The 16,235-nt window shown below is 50.0% G+C and overlaps 1 protein-coding gene across 5 annotated transcripts in view; it reads right to left on the bottom strand.

Annotated features, from left to right (window-relative positions):
* ATL2 (atlastin GTPase 2) overlaps positions 1-7,892 on the bottom strand; it is a 38,428-nt gene extending 30,536 nt beyond the window's left edge. For 2 of the 5 annotated variants that reach the window (XM_058801273.1, XM_058801274.1), the window contains exon 1: positions 7,420-7,892. In XM_058801273.1, coding sequence (XP_058657256.1) covers positions 7,420-7,549 — 130 coding nt within the window. In that variant the 5' untranslated portion in view covers positions 7,550-7,892. The remainder of the gene's footprint in view (positions 1-7,419) is intronic. The other 3 variants (XM_058801277.1, XM_058801276.1, XM_058801275.1) reach the window with 3 other exon arrangements.
* Positions 7,893-16,235: the final 8,343 nt, after the last annotated feature.

Raw genomic sequence — 16,235 nt, 5'->3', positions numbered from 1 at the left:
GTTCTCCAACAAGTTTCTGTAATTTTCAATCCAAGTGAAAAAAAAAAAAAAAAGGCACCTTGTTATACTGGAGGCATTATCCAATACATTGCTCAAAAAGACATTCCAAATATTTTACTGAGACCAATAAGAATTTGTAAATTCAACATGCTTATCTCTGAGGTAAGGGTGGGAAAATAAATGCATCATAATTTGACATGAACTACAGACTGGAACCTGATTCTGATGTCACTGGAACAACTGTGTAAGAGCAAATTAGGTTCTACTATCAAATATCAATTCAGTGGGAATTGCATTCTACATTCCATGTCTGCAATCTGTACAACATCTCAGCAGTTCAAATCTTCCACATTTTGGTTTCTACTCCTTTAAAAGAAACCTGCTATGACCTGCAGTAGCAAATCCCACCTTGCCATGCAAAAATCACCAATATCTAGGGCTGGAAATGCAATCATCATTTGCTCATCATCTGCACTGAAAATAAAGCTGAAAATACATTTAGGAAAAAAAAACCATAACAACAAACTACACGGGACATCTCTCATCCTAGTAAAGCATATCAGAATTTCCCCCATACAAAGGGTAAAGAGAGGCCAAGTAACCAAGCTGTGAACAAAAAACCCTTCCCTAAAAGACACTTTACACAAAAGTCTTTTACATAGACTTTTGCCAGTCCTCTCACCTATTCCTACATGAGAAACAAGAGCAGGGCCACTCTTAAAATAAGCTGTATTTTCATAAATCATTTCTGCAAAGGCCCAAATGGACTTCTCTTTCACCTTATACTTGACTTCCTATTAGTCCTGCTCATAAGTGGGCATCAAACAGGAATTCCAACATCCATCTTACCTGCATTTACTCATCTAAGTTCCTCTGGATTGCCTTGGATGCTCAGTAGTGGCATCTTTGGTGGCAAACATTCTACTGTAAGTTTTTCCAACCTTAAAGAGAAGCCAGCTACAAACCATAATTAAATTAGCACAGCTTTTCTCTTTTTTCCCTCCCTAGTTAATTGAAGGAGATACTTGTACAGCTTCAAAGATCTACTACTCTCACACTGAGATATAAAGCAGTCTTGTTACTTCAAGGAGTAACATTGTCATGGAGCAGCCAAAATTCTCAGTGACAGACTCCAGACAAACTGAACAGATAACTTTAGGAGGATGCTCACATGCTTACACATCCTGTAGAGATAATTATGGTGCTAGAATAGGGATGTGGGCTCCCTCCCAAACACAAAAGGGGACAGGGAGCTCCTGGCTTTGCTGCAGAGCAGGAACTCCAGTTAAACACCAGCCTGGGGAGTTGAAGGAAGAAACTTCAACAGTCCTTCCAAGTTTGATATTCAAATGTTTCAAAAAGCTTGGCAAGCAAACAAAGTCTTATTTTCCTGGCAATGAACACTATACAGAACATATTATTTCAGAAATGAACACAAGCTAAAGGTCAGGCAAGTTAGTTATCAATGCTCTCAAAACACAAGTTCCTATTATGTATTAATTTGCTCCTAGAAATGCCTTGATTATAATTCTTATCCTCAAAGACATCACTTATTTCTTATCAGTCATTTCTTAGCAGTTGACTGAAACAGCAGACATCAATGTGAGCCATGTTTCCACATGTATCTAAAACTCTGGCTCTGGTCTTTCAGACACCAATCCCAAGCCCAGAAATGCATTCACATTCACGTAAATGAACTCCCTACGCAGCACCATGACCTTAAAATCAGCTCCAGGATGAGATAACCATTCTTTGTATCACATCAAGAACAACCCTCCAAAATCAAGGAAAGCTACTTCTATCTTTCCTCCAGGACATCTCAGGAAGATCAAGTTGCTGAAAATGTTTTAAAAAAAGAAACCCAGTCATAGTTCAGCAAGGGTAAAGTCTAAGGAACCACCATACATAAGTATTTCTGACTTTTTTCAGTTGTTGACCAATGGCAAATACTACAGAAACTTAGAAAATATTTTTTATGCCTTGTTCATCTTAGATAGTCGAGATTAAAGAAAAAACCTAAAAACTGACAACTAGTATAGTAAGTTTAAGAAGTAAATGCAGCCTCCAGCAAAAAGTTGAAAAAATGCACTCAGGCAGCTCACAGACCACACTGTAGGCACAGCACGCAGCAACAGTAGAAAAAGAAATTAAGTAAATTAAAAGACAAGGCAACAACTCAGCCTGATTTTAAAGTTTAAAACTTCCAATTCAAAGACTGCCATGAATATAAAAATCATCCCAGGGATGGGGTCTGTTCATAATCACAATAAAAGAACAAAAGCCAATTCAAACCTAACTTATGTAAGGTAACATTTGAGTGAAATTTCCTAGTTTTCCTCATGAATGTCCTTGAAACTCCCATGGACTGTGATAAGATGTACAGCAGTCTGCTAACAACAGGCACAAAGTTAAAAGTACTGTTATTGCAGCACTGAAGTGAAGCCTGTGACCATGCTGGTGCTGCAGACCACATCACTGTGGCTCACCACCAAACCAAGAGGGACACAGAACTCACACCTGCATTCCCACCTGCCCGTTTCATCTGGCTTGGAACTTGGGAAGTCAAAGCTGGGGACAATGTGATGCAGCCACCAGGAGGGAAGGGGACAATGTGATGCAGCCACCAGGAGGGAAGTGCTCCTCTATTACACTGGAGGAAAATCCCTTCTTCTGTCCAGGCTAGCCAGCATGAGGTACCTTCCATTATTAGGGCAGGAAGAGAAAACAACTCCTCATCTATCTATCACAGCACCTCACTCCAGTCAGTGCTACTTCATTAGCACAGCCAGCAAGCAAATATTAATCACTGATATTCAAGCAAACCACAGGAACTGCAGTTGACACAAGGTACCTAAGAAGTATTAGGACTCTTGTAAGACGTGGCTCAAGCATTCCTGTGCACCCAACACAAACAAGAGCTGCCCAGCCTCCCAAACCAGGACAGACTGTCATGTTTAAAAACAATGCTTTCACAACAATTCAAGTAAAACTCTTCTGTGCTGGAACTATTTCTCTGCTAGGTTTCAACTTGCAGGCAAGTGAACGTGAAAAGGAAAGAATACAGCCCTCCTCAACTCCACTCCCTGCTTTCAAAATAATTCCAGCTGAAAAAAACCAAAAACTAGTGCTATTATTGAGGAGGTGCTGTAACAGGATTATTGATTTTAGGGTAAGCTAGGACGTAACAGCTGTTAAGCAACACTCAGTAATGGTACAGGAGAAGTTAAAGGCCTCTCCTGTTTCACTGCTGCTCTTGTAACTATTCCAACCTATCCCTCTGCTTTATTTCATGTGCAGAAATCCCTTCTGCAGGCAGGCACAGGCCATCCACACAGACCCTATCACCTAAGCTCTTCCATGACTAAAGTTCAGATGTGACATGTGCATGTTTCCACTGCTAATGATGACATAGCTAATTAAAGGCCATTTATTACAGGTGTGCTGGCACTTTTATGACCTTGAGAAAACTATGCAATAATCTAATGCTTTGAGATAATTAAATGACAGTGGCAAAAACACAGAAAAACTGAAATCAAAGAAAGCTGAGCAGTGCTGGGAGGGAGAGAGACCAGCCCTTGAGCAGTAAAGCAGTATCATATCCTCAACTTCAATCTCTTGGGCTCTTTTAAATTATTCAAATTGCAATGCTGCCAAACACAATCAAACTTTTCCTGATGCTCAGAAGCACTGCCTTTTCCTCCCTGTAAATCAAGCCAGGTGAGTTGTCATTCTGTATCTCCCAGTTTATAGTGCAGCTAGATTTCCCTATCTCTAGCTGGCTTGCAAATCAAGCAATTGAAACCAATCGTGGCACACGGCATCTGCTAGGTTTTGTTTAACTGTGCCCAGTCCAATCTTTCAGCTTCCAAATTAAGTGAGAGTTACACAACAAAGATGTTAAAATAGTTCAGTGTTCCAGTGCAGCGCTGAAAACCTCACATGATCCAAACTCAGCGTTCGAGGCAGTACAAGCCTCACAAATCCCAGGTGCCCCCTCGCCAAGCGTACGGCAGGGAGGCTGCTACGAGCGCTGAGATTTTAAGCCGTTCCCGAGCAATAACCATACTTTAAGAAGCACAGTGCGCAGGCTCCAGCACACCGAGGCTGAGCACCCAGCCAAAGCCGTGTCCCATCCCCACCGGGGGATACATTACAGCGGGAGCAGCGCCGACAGCGGAGCGCACCAGCTCCATGTGGGGGCCGGGCCGCCAGGGATCGGTCACCTCCTTCCCCGAGCTGCTCCCGCCGCCAGCGGACGCGGCCCCGGGAAAGTCGGCGCCCCCGGGGCTGCCTGGCTCCGCTCCCGGCGCTGTGCAACGCCAGCGCCCCGCGGCCCCGGGGCACAGCCCCCGCTGCTCCCGGGGCTGAGGCACCCCCGGTACGGCCCGGCCGCTCCGCCGCGGGGAATAAGGTCACCGACAGTGGCCCCCGGGCCGCCCCGCTCCGGCACGGGCCGCCGACCGCAGCGGGGCAGAGGCCCCGGCAGCGGAGCGGGGAAAGCGCGGTGACCCCGGCGAGGAGCGACCGCGGGCCGGGCGCGGGGGCCGCTGCCGCGATTTCCCCGCCGCCCCTCGGGGGCGGGCGGCCGCCCACGCCATTTTGAGGAGGGGGGAGACACGGGGGCCTTTCGCGCGGAGCCGCCAGGCCGCCCAGCCCCGCGCATCCGGACCGAGCCCGCGAGCGCAGCCCCGCCGCCGCCCCCGGCGCCGTCGCCGGGCCTCGTTACCTGCCGGGGCGGGCCGGTGGCGGGCCGGGCCCGCGCGCCGCGCCGCGTCCCTCGCCGCCATCTTGTCCGGGTTTAAAATTAACTCCCCGTGACGTCAGAGCTCCGCCGCGAGACCTTTATCGCCCGCCGGCGGCGCGCGGGGCGGGTCCTCGCGCGGGGAGGGGCGGGGCCGGAGCGGAGCCCCCGGGGGCTGCAGCGGGAGGGGGGAAGCGCTGAGGGGCTGGGCGGCGGGAAGGCAGCGGACAGAGAGAGCGAGACAGACAAACAGACACACAAACAAACAGACACATACACACAGAGACACGGCATGCACACAGGCCGAGCTGCCCGGCCCGGCCCCGGGCTGAGTGCCTCCCTCACGGCACCCGCGTGCGCTGAGCTGGAGCAGCGGGGCGCAGGGCGAGGAGGCCCCCAGGCCGTACAAACACCTCCTCAGGCAGCGCGTCCTTCAGGGCTCCCTCCCTCGGCCACAGCTCGCTCCTGTAGAGATCACAGCCGGAGCGTCACCCGTGTGTGGTGTCCCCCTGCGCCCTCACCCTGCTGGGCCCTGGGGACAGCCCGGAGAGCGACAGGACCGCTCTGCATTTCCAGCCCTAAATCCAGCTCCTCACTGTAGCACTGCTGCTGCACTGGGGCTGGAAACACGCAGGACAGCTCTAAATCAGAACAAGCCACACAAGTTCCCAAGGAACCAAACATTCCTGCTGTGTCTAGGGTTTGCAAGTCTTGCTCCTCTCCATCCGAACTGACCTTGCTTCATCCTTTTCAAAAGGCCAGCTGTGAAAGTGAGCTGCCCTTACTGCATGAAGTTTTTAAGTCTGTGAGGTTTCTTGTTGCTAAAGGTTGTGTAAACCTTCTCAGGCAAATTGGTATGACCTTGTCACTTGTTAGAAGAACACAATGTCCAATAAATCATGTGAAGTGAGCAACAGGCTTGCAAAACCACACTTCACCCTGGCAATGCTCTCTGTAGAAACCATTTTTCTCAGTTTTTAGCTATGCTAACTTACTTAGTCCTGGAGAGGCAGCTTGTGAATGACAGCAATCCTAAAAGCAAACAGAGTTTGGTTCTGCCAAAACGGAGGTGGAGGGAAAGCTCAGAAGAGATTTTCAAAGTAAAAACCACCTATCACAGAAGCACTACAACTGCTTCCCAAACTTTGCTTTCCTTTACTATCAAAGTAGCACATAAGGGGTTTCCTTACTCAGGGGTTCATGACACCTCCTGCTGTGCTTACGCTGGCAGCCCTTGTGTCAGAAAGTTTAATATCTACAACACAAGAAAAAGAAAGTAAAATGTCCAAAAGATGCTGCAATCATAGCAAGTGAGAACTGCAGAAGGATACAATGATCAAACTATTATCACATATTCAATTCTAGTTATGACACTTGGATTAATAAAATATGCAGTTCTGTAAAATAACTTTATTATTGTAGATTTACGTCAGCATAAATGGAAGCAGGATTCAACCTTTTTGTTAAAAAAACCCCAAAATATTGCCACGGGCCTTTTGCAGTTTAACATCCTCTATTTATTTACTGAAAATGAGTGTATCATTGCTTGTCCTTCAAATCTCATACAAGGGAAGGAAAAACCTTCTTTCCATTGGAAGGAAGGCAGAGCACACTGTACACAGAGGAATTGCAGAGATATTCAGGCAATCGGGCAAAGGGAAACAACTTGAAGTAAAACACATTGACACTGTTAGCTGCCAAATTTAAGCTTCAGCAGCTCAATATGCAGACTAAAAAAACAGGGGAGAAAACACCACAATACTAAAGAAGTTTCCTAATTCTGCTGTTAGTAAACAGCCTTGTTCCTGGTCAAGTCTGGAACAGTTTACGCAGAGAAGAGTTTGAAATAGTGTGTGTTCAGACAGATAGATTTCTGCTTCATGCAACAGGATTTGCTGCTGCTGTAACGTGAGAGCAGAAGTCAAGAACTTGGAGGTCAGAAAGCTCAGCCTTAATTCTGTCCCCTTATGTTTGCAGGGAGGAAGGAGACATTTTCTGAGCTGAAGATTTTGCTATCAACGTGTCTTCTCCCGGTTGCAAGGTCCCCATCTCCACTGCACTCCCAGATACATTACTCTGAGCCAGGCTAGGAAAGGAGTTAGGACTGAAACTGCTTAAGTTGGTTGTAGATTAGGGCTGGAAGGAACTTGGGAACAACTGTGCAAAGCACAGGCAGGCTGTGGTGGGAAGGGATTGCTGGAGCAGAAGGGTTCCTGACCCATGAGTGCTGGCTGGGCCAGTAGTCCCTTCAGCCACCAGAGTCACAGTTTTGTACTACAGGCACTGGATTTGGCCATGCTGCTCTGAAAACTCTGCTGTCCCAAGCTTGTCCCAAACCCACTTTGGGCCAGCCAACAAACACCACCAGTGTCACCCACGCAGTGAGACAAAGGCTGCTCAGCCGTGCTGCTTGGAGAGCTGTCCTTTCCTGTGGCCGGAAGAGCCACCACAGTGTCTCCTGGCCTTCAGGCATCACAGCCTGGCAGGGGACTGGCCAGTCCCTGAGCCATGCAGGCCACAAGCACCCACTGGACACTAGGAAAGGCTGAATCAGACTTGGGTCCTTTATGCCTTTCCATATAAAGTGTTTCTCAATCCTTATCAGCCAGCCTGTGCAATGCAGTTGGGCTTGTTTAAAGTAATCTGCATCATGACAAACCCTTAAGTTAAACACCTACCTGAAGCATGCTGAGCACCACTGCTGGGCTGGGGAACAGAGCCATGTCCCACCTTGGAGGGCTGAGGGTCCTGGGATGAGCTGGAGACGTCTCCATTGGTGCTTCTGCGCTTACGAACCTCTCTCCTCATCTGCTTCAGGCTGCCGAGTCCAAACGAGTGACCAGGAGATTCCCACTCCTCCTCCCAGACTGTGCCGTGCTGCAGGCAGTCAGGAGCTGAGGACAGAGCTGTGAGATAAAGGTGGCTCTTCTGAACACCACCCTGTGCACAGCAATGAGGCACTCCAACCCTCTGGCTGCAGTGGCTAGGACCACCCAGGGCTTCCCAAGAAATAAAACTGGGGAGGCAAGGAGAGGTCAGCTCTGCAGTGGTGAACCAGCGCTAGCACTGGGAACAGCCAGGGCAGGCAGTGCTCAGCTGCCCTCCCACCAGACCCCACCAAGGGAGCTGTGCCATTCAGGCAAGTCTGAGATGTTCTAACAGAGTCCCACTGGGAAATCCGCCTGGATCTCGGGCTTGTTGCCAGAGGCAAACGTGCCCTCCCAAGGACTGGAAATGCCCTACAAGGCACCTCGTCTTGCTTTTCTCTGAAAAACACCCAGGCTGCCGTACCACAGCCCTGCTACTTATGAACTTCTCTACTCACAGCTTCCCAACTCTCCCAGCTGGAGCGCTCCTCCCTCTGCACCGTGCCAGCAGGCGCTGCAGGATGTGCTGCTCCCCGAGCCCCTGCCCACTCTGCAGCTGGATCCTCCCTTTGGCTCCCTCTTCCCAGCGCCCTTTCCTGTGCCCTGCCCACAAGCAGGAACACGCTGCTCGATCCTGCCCAGGCTGGCTGATGTTTGCCTCACTACGTCGTCAAACATCTCAGTGCCATAAACAGGCAGAATTGGTTTCCTTTGCATTTTTTTCTGGTGCTTGCCATTTCCCAGGGGTATCTCTCTCAGATTCAGGGCTGCCTTCATTTGTCACACAGGTGATCTGAAAGTTGCTGTGCGTCATTAGAGAGTGCTCAGCACAGCCCCGGGCTTGCAGCTACCTGTGTGTGTTGGCATAACCTGGGGCTCACCCAAGCAAAGCCAAGGGGAGACACAGCATGAATCCAAGCCTGGTTCTTCTGCAGACCACTGCAAGAAGGGAGAAGCATTTGGCAGCAGAAAACAAATTGGGAAGGAAGGGGAAAAAAAACATTTTACTTAATCTCCTCAACCGGTCTCACATGCTGAGAGGAGATGCCTTTTTAGCTGGCTACAGGACACACAATTGAGAGAGAGAGAGAGAAAGCAGCCCCTCCCATACCACTAATTTATAGCAAGCTGAGTGGGAAACGTCTCATTCTTTCCTGATGCTGACCCAGGAGCTGCTCCTCTGGGGAGGAAGGTGGAAATAACATTGAATTTTAGCAGTGAGAGCAGCTCAGAGCAAGTTGCTAGGCACCAGCTGCAAGAATTGCCTGCAGGTGCTCTTGCAGGAGAGGTCGGGCTGGTAGATTGGACTCTCACGGTGCAGCCAGAGTGCCAAATACCTTTGAAACGGGCATAATCCATTCTCAGCCTGAAGGAGCTATTGCACAATCTTCCCAGGATTAAGTGTTTAAATCGAGGGACTGTGTCACAGCCGGGGAAAGGGCAGTGGGCAGGCTCAGGAGCCATGCTGGCCTCCGTGGCTCCCTGGGGTGGTGGGATGCAGCCTGCCCGGGGAGGTGACAGTCTTGCAGGGGCCCATAACAGCCATCTCCTTTGTCCTGCCCTGTCTACATCTTATCAGGGTGACTGAAATCTTCAAAGGATTAAATGGCTAAGTGGCTTTCTTCTGCTCCTGGAAGCAAAGCTCCATAGCCAGCTGAATCTTTCATTGCAAGCATTTGCTCAAGCGGAGTCCTATCATTTCAGTTTCTATAAACACAGTGAGATTTCCATCTCACTCTTAAGCAACAGCACAAGACGAGGCTGTTTTTAAAGTCTGGCTTAGATACTGACTCCTGTGAAGGCTGCAGTGCTGCTTGGAGTGCCAGTGTGCCTGCAAACCCCAGGGCTGCCCCACTGCAGAGATGCCCCTGTCTACAGCCAGCACGCTGCTCCCAGCCTCATCTGGAGGCCAGCTCTGCTTACCCACTTGCTGCCTGCTCTGCAGCTCTAAAAATAAGAAGCACCTCTTGGGTTTGGATCCCTTTGGTGTCATTTCCCAATGACCCTTTAGGCCTTCAAGGACAGCACAGAGAAAGAGCTTTCCCACACCCTCAGACTCCATTTTCCAAACTTCTCATCCTAGGAAAAGAAGCATTTCTCCAGCTGACACTGTGACACCCATCAAATGTCTTGCAGGGACAATCACACCAGCCCCTGGAGTCACACAGCCTCCTTCCAAGAGCTGTGTCTGTTTTTCTGGTACAAACAGCAAGGCTCAAGGGAGGAGGAGTCCCCATATGATCAGTGACTGTGCTTCAGCTCATACTACCAGTGCTTTGTTTGCATGGTGCAGAATGCAAAAATCAGGCTACCAGGGACAATTTGGGATGGAAAGTACTCCATCATCACAGAGGCCTCAGTGGCAGTTCAGAGTCTCACCAGGAAAAATGCTGCACAGACATTTCATTCTTTAATGTAATAAAATCAGACTAATTGGCTCAGCATGCTGCAGGTGTTTATCAGCAAACACTCCTATCAGCAGTGGCTGTGGGCTTTGGAAGAGGATATTTGCCCTTGCAGCATAACTGATCTCTCATATCACAAGGCAGCTCCTCCCATATGGGGCAAAGCATCACCATGTGATTCTGATTTGAGGGAAGCAGCACAGCTTCACACCTGGGGAGGGTGTTTGGGATTGAGCCCTGTGCAGGCAGACCTGGCTCCTGGTTGCATGTCGGGGTTAGGAATGATTGCCCTGGCATACAAAGGGTGCTAATTACACAGCAGAGTTTATTTGCATCCTTTGCAGCTACATGACTGGCTTGCTGGGTGAGACTTACAGGTCCTCACGAGGAAGTGGGTGGTTTATTCCCAGGGTTTCACATGCTTGTTTTCCATGCAAGTCCAGACTGGCTGCATAGAGATCAGTTGTGCTTAAGAGAGTCCTGCTGAATTCCCACAGCAGAATCTCACCTGCAGCTCTCATTATCCTTTTCTGGAAGGCAAATCCCTCCAGTACAGGGTCACGCACACACCCTTGGATGAGGGTCTGTCAGGACAGGATGGGTTTGGGTGTAATTAAACCACATGGTCACAGCTCGCTGTACCCATCTCAGGAGAAGTTTTGGACTAGCACAGGCTCCCTTGCCAAGGACTTGGGTGCCTCAAAGAGAAGATAGCTGCCATCAGGAGCTGGCATAGGATACAGTGATGGCAGCACCCAGGAAAGTCAGGTGAGGTGGGGACCTGAGCTTCCCCCAGCAGCACCATGGGCTTATGAAAGGGTACCTGGGGCAGCAGCACCCTTCAGGGCTGGGATCACTCCTGTGCTCCCAGTCAGGCCTGGATGTAGCTTGTGATCCTTAACACACCAATGAAACTGTCTGGATCTAGTCTCAGGTATTGAAGCAAAGTCTGGGTCTGAGTCTAGACATGAAGGGCAAGACCAGTTCTGTGCTCTGTGTTTGTAGGTTCAGTCTGGCCCCTGGGCCAAACTAAGGACACAAAGCAGAATGAGCCATTTAATCTGGCTGGATTCATGTGTGAATTTAATTAGATCTCGTCTCAATAAAATCTAGAACATGCTGTTGAAAAATTGTATTTAATCTTCCTCCAAGACTTTTTGCATACATTTGAGCAAGAAACTTGCAGCGCAAGGCAATTGCAATGGAATGAGAAACCAAGTTTTAGCAAAACCCAGAGGGTGGGGCTGAGGTCAGCATCCTGTCATCTTTGGATTTGTGAATCTGATTCAGAGGCTGTCCTGCCCCCTCTCCTCCAGGAAGACTGTAAAATTGATTTTGGTACTGTCCTGTAGGATTACTCCATGACAGCTGTCTCTTGTATCCAGTCAGCCACAAAAAGCACAGTATTGCACTGGCTATGATCACATTTAGGTAGTTTGACCAAAAAAGGCTCCAGGGACTCATCACAAGGAAAAACATAAAATTGTTTGGAAATATTAATCAGGGGAATATCACCAGTTTTGTTCTTCTCAAGTAATGCTAACTTGCAAGAAATAGAGAAACAATGAGAGGAGGAAAAGGGGACAGCAAGCCTGGCTGTAGCACAGGGCTGGAAACCAAAAGGCAAATTCATTTGAGATCCAGGGATTAAGATCCAATCATTTGACCTCAGATTAAAAAGTGGATAAGCACAACAAAGAATAGCTTAAAACATTTGGGAAAGTGTAAAGGAAAATCAAGTGGCATTAAATAACAAAACAGCTGCATTAAGCCAGAATGCCTCCCTGATCACAGGCAGCAAATCCAAGTAAGGGATACCTCAATCTTCCTCAGCACCATCCAGTCATCATCCAGCGTTCCTATTTCTGTGCCACCCTGCGAGTTAAATCAAAAAGAACTCGCCCTGCTCCACACCAGTTTGTTGCTTGTATTGAGCTACTCTCCCTCACCCTCAGGGGAGCACAGCCACCTGCCAAAACCCCTTATTAGGAAGAGATTACCCAGCAGAAGTAGGCTAGCTAGCTGTAAATGCGTGCTGGAGGACAGGAATCCCAGGACAGCAGTGCTCAGGCTCTGAGTGCAGTGTGGCTGCTGCCCAGCTTTGCTTTGTGAGCTTCCCCCAGCAGCGTGGTTTCTTTTCCTGGACTTGGCCTGTATCTCCCAGGGAAAATCATCCAGCTCACTTGCAGCCAACAGAGATCATCAGCAGCCATTCCCACAGGTTCCCTGATGTCCTCCAAGTGTCCAGTTCAGCTTCTTTCTTCTGCAGCACCTTGGAAATCTTTAACACAGTGCTGTTAAATGGTGTCAGTCCCAGGTGGGCAGCACAGCCTGGCACTGTGGCACTGGCCCAGCCCCTGGGTGCTGGTCGGCAGCTCGTGGCAGGCCATGGCTCTGCCCCAGCCTTGGCTCCACTGCAGGTGTAGGAAATGCAGAGAGCAGTCACGGGCTGGGGGGCACAGAGCTGAGCTGGACAGATACTGGGTGTTCCCCTTGCCCAGATTCAGTGGAGAACCAGTGTCCCTGTGACAGGCACAGTTCCCTCCTAGCACACTTCAGCCACAGCATCCCACAGACAAACACCAGCCACAGCCACCTCCCCACTGCCACCATTCTACAAACAGGCTGTGTCCTCACAGAGTGCCTCTGCCACTGAAAAGCACATTGCAATGAGGAACCCCAAGGCTGGGAAGGGTCTGAGCATGGGGCTGCCCAGAAGTGTGCTACTGCTTTTCCTTGTCCTTCTTGTCCAGTGGACAGTGATCCTTTTTTTCCAGCAGCCCCACTGCCAGCTGCAGTGGCCTGGCAGGCGCAGTGACCCCAAGTGATTATTTAATAGCAGATTGTATAACAGAGCAGGGCAGACATTACATTTCTGTCTCTGACCTCAGCCCTGGGACATGTCCCACCCATAAAACTTCCAGTCTAATCTTTCAGACCTCAGAGGAGCAGCCTTAGGCATGTGATACCATCCTTCCCCAGTGGGGACCAGGTAGCTCTGGGCTGCCCAGCACCTCTCAGTCCCACAGAAGGGAAAAGAGAAGGGAGTCTAATGCTCCACAGAGGCTCAGGTTTGGAGCCCAGACCCTGCTGAAGTGCCCAACATGACCCTGCAAAGTCTCTCTGCTCCCTGCTATCCATCTAAATGAAGCACTACACTCGCCTCTCTATTCATAGTGAGCTGTTTTAGCAAGGTGAAGATGGATGAGCTGGCCTTTAGCAGGGCAAGCCAGCTCCACCAGCTCCCCTGGGTTCCAGCCACACAGCCTCTGGAATCTGGGAGCAGCTGAACCCCTTGGACCTACTCCAGTAGGGGTGGACAGTGCCCAGGAGCCAGTGGAGAGGTGCCTGCTGCTCTGAATAGTCCAGAACTCAGGACATGCCAGCCTTGTGCTGGTGATATCCCCAGAGTGTGTTGCTCTTCCATGGGACTGAGGAGACAGTTCAAGGCAGTAGCCTGTAGCCCTCAGTGGCCAGGAGGATGCTGTGCTGTTGCAAGGAGATGGGCACAGGCAGGCCTTGCTTGTCAGTGCTGGGCATGTGCCAGGTGGCTCAGAGCCATCTCATCCAGAAATCCATCAAAACCAGCTTCTCCTGAAGCCTCACTGGAGCAGACACAAAGAGCTTGTTTCTGAACTTGACTTCAGCATGTCCTGGCTCTAGGCATTCCCTTTCAGCAGGACTGGGTGGGTGTGAATAGCCCCTCCAGGATGAGAATGGATCTGCTGGAAGCTGGAGAGGACTAGCAGGGCCACCAGGCTGGCTGAGGTCAGGGAGCATTGCCTACAGGGAGAGGTGGAGATAGCTGGCTTGGCTAGTTGGGAAGGAGAGGAAGTTGGGGTGATTTAGCAGATGTCTACAGTGACTTGGCAGCTAGAAGGGAGGATGAAGCTGAAGCCTTTCCAGGAGGTAAGTCAGCCTGGCTGGTTCAGGGTGTTAGGAAAAGCTACTTCCCTGGAAGGGTAGTGCAGCTCTGGGATGTGGACCCAGGGTGGAAGGGTTCCCATCCTTTCAAATTTTCCAGACTTAGCTGCTCTGACCCAGCTTTGGCAACAGTCCTGCTCCAAAGGCTGGCTGAATCTGAGACTGCCACAGGCCCCTTCTCACCAGCACTTTCTTTGAGAGGCAATTCTACACCAAACTGAGCCAAAATCAGCCTCCTGCTTTGAGCTATTTGTGCAGCTTCCATCAGACACTGCTCCTGTACAACTTAGCAAAATGTACCTGCTCAGGGGTGCAGCAGTGCAGAGAGCATTTCACAGCAGCCTGAGCTTAGAACCACACAGTTTACCAACAGCCACAGCAAAAATAAGTCCAAAGGGCAAGATCAGAAAATCCAATATTTAAAATCCATGACTCATTCCACAGCTGGGCCAGGGAGGCAGCTGCTGCAACGTGGGTCTAACCATTAACCAGGGGGCTAGAGAGGTGTGATGCTCTCTGAAAAACGGTGCTGTGCCTGAGGTCTGTGTGTGCCAGCACTGGGAGAGGGTGTGCAGCAGGGCATAGGGATGTTCCTGCAGAGCCCACTCTGAGTCTGGAAACTGCTTCCATGTCTGACCCCTCTGCACTCTTCAGCAGCAACCAGCTCTCAGAACTCACCTGAAACCGTGTCTGACCAACTCCTTGTGTCTGACCAACTCCTTGGCAGGGAAGAAAAGAATAAGAAGGCACATTAATGTATTTTTAATAGGTTAAACAAACTGTTACATTCAAAGCTGCCTTGCAAACAGGTGACACAAGATACCAGTGCTTCCACAGAGAGGAGAGCCAGGCCTTTCATGCAGGAAACATTTTGGTTGTCTCAAAGGCAAATTGTCCTCCCCTTGGAGGAGACAAATCTCAGCTGGAAGCAGTGGCTTCCATTTCCTAGGAGTATTTTTATTTTTCAAAGCTGGTCTATTTCATTTACAGGCAATGGGGAACTGGATGGGAGCAGGTCTGTGGATCTTTCAAGCCTCCTGTGCCTGCCTGTTGCCTGCAGTGCTGCTGCTGACAGGGACAGCCCTGCCTGGCCCCCACCCCCCTGGAGTGATGCAAGAGATGCCTTTGCACTTTGCCTTAGTAGGAAAGCGGGGCTGGCAGCAAACCTGCCCGGGAGGCAGCGCAGGAGGCTGGGGGTGAAGGACCAGAGCTCGGTGCCCATGGCAGGGTGGGTGACAGCTCTGGGCAAAGGGTTTGCCCAAGGAGTGCCTGGGGGCAAGTGCTCCCTTATCACACACTCACGGGGCTGTGTTTACCAGGCTGCTCCTCCAGCTGCCTGTCAGCTGGAGTTTCTACCCTGCTCAAAGGGCAGGGGCTCACAGTGGATTTTGCCATCTGATCACATGGATCCAGCAGTGCCCAAGGACAGCTGGCCATGCTGTGTGTTCCCCATGTCACAAGGATCAGGGGTGTCCTGGCATGGAACAGGATGAGATCCCAGGCCCCGGGTCTCTCCCAGGCCAGCAGGACAAGGACCATGGAGTTCACTGCCTGACACAGCTGTGGGAGTGGGAATGCCAGCAGCTGCCCTGCATTTTCAGGCTACTCCTGTCCCCAGCAAGGCAGCAGGTACAGCACAGAGAGCAGCCCAGAGTCTGGTGACAGAGGGCTGCCAAAAATACCAAACCGAAGTTGGTTCTTCTCCCCACAAGTGTTACAAAATCCATGGCTGAGTTTAAACATCGAAGAGACTGTGACCTCTGGCTCTAGGCAGACCCTTGGAAACATGTGCCCCAGCCTGAAAGAAAGGAGCATAAACAATAGAAGAACCCAAAAGGAGCAAATCCAGAAGGAAAGCATTGCAGGAACAAGCCCAGCTGAAGCCAAGAGGGGAGGGCAAAGGAACAGCTTTAGGCACAACTATGCAGCTGCTCTATGATTCTTGCAACATTCCTGTTCTGAAACGCCATCTAAAGCAAATTTTTCTTACTTGTAATGAGGACAGAAAACAAAAAGAAGGTGGAAAATTCCCAAAATAACCAGCATGGTTAATGTGGTACCATAACAACTGTTTTGCTCTGGGTAGAAGTGGACTGTCTCCAAGTTGGAAGCTGCTCCCACCCTCTCCCAGGAGTTAACACCAGGGAGTCCAGAGAACAGCCAGAGCTTGACAGCACACGGCTGGCAGGACCAAGACTTTGCCCAGCTCCTGCTTTGGCCCATGGCAGCCTCCACCAGTGTTAGGGCTTCTCCTTCACCTATGTCTTCCTTCTGCAGCTCATCATTATGGGATTATGT

Source organism: Ammospiza caudacuta, chromosome 3, assembly GCF_027887145.1.
Source record: "Ammospiza caudacuta isolate bAmmCau1 chromosome 3, bAmmCau1.pri, whole genome shotgun sequence".
NCBI classification, from domain to species: Eukaryota; Metazoa; Chordata; class Aves; order Passeriformes; family Passerellidae; genus Ammospiza; species Ammospiza caudacuta.
Note: the sequence above shows the minus strand (reverse complement) of the source record. Positions and strands in the feature narration are given on the sequence as shown.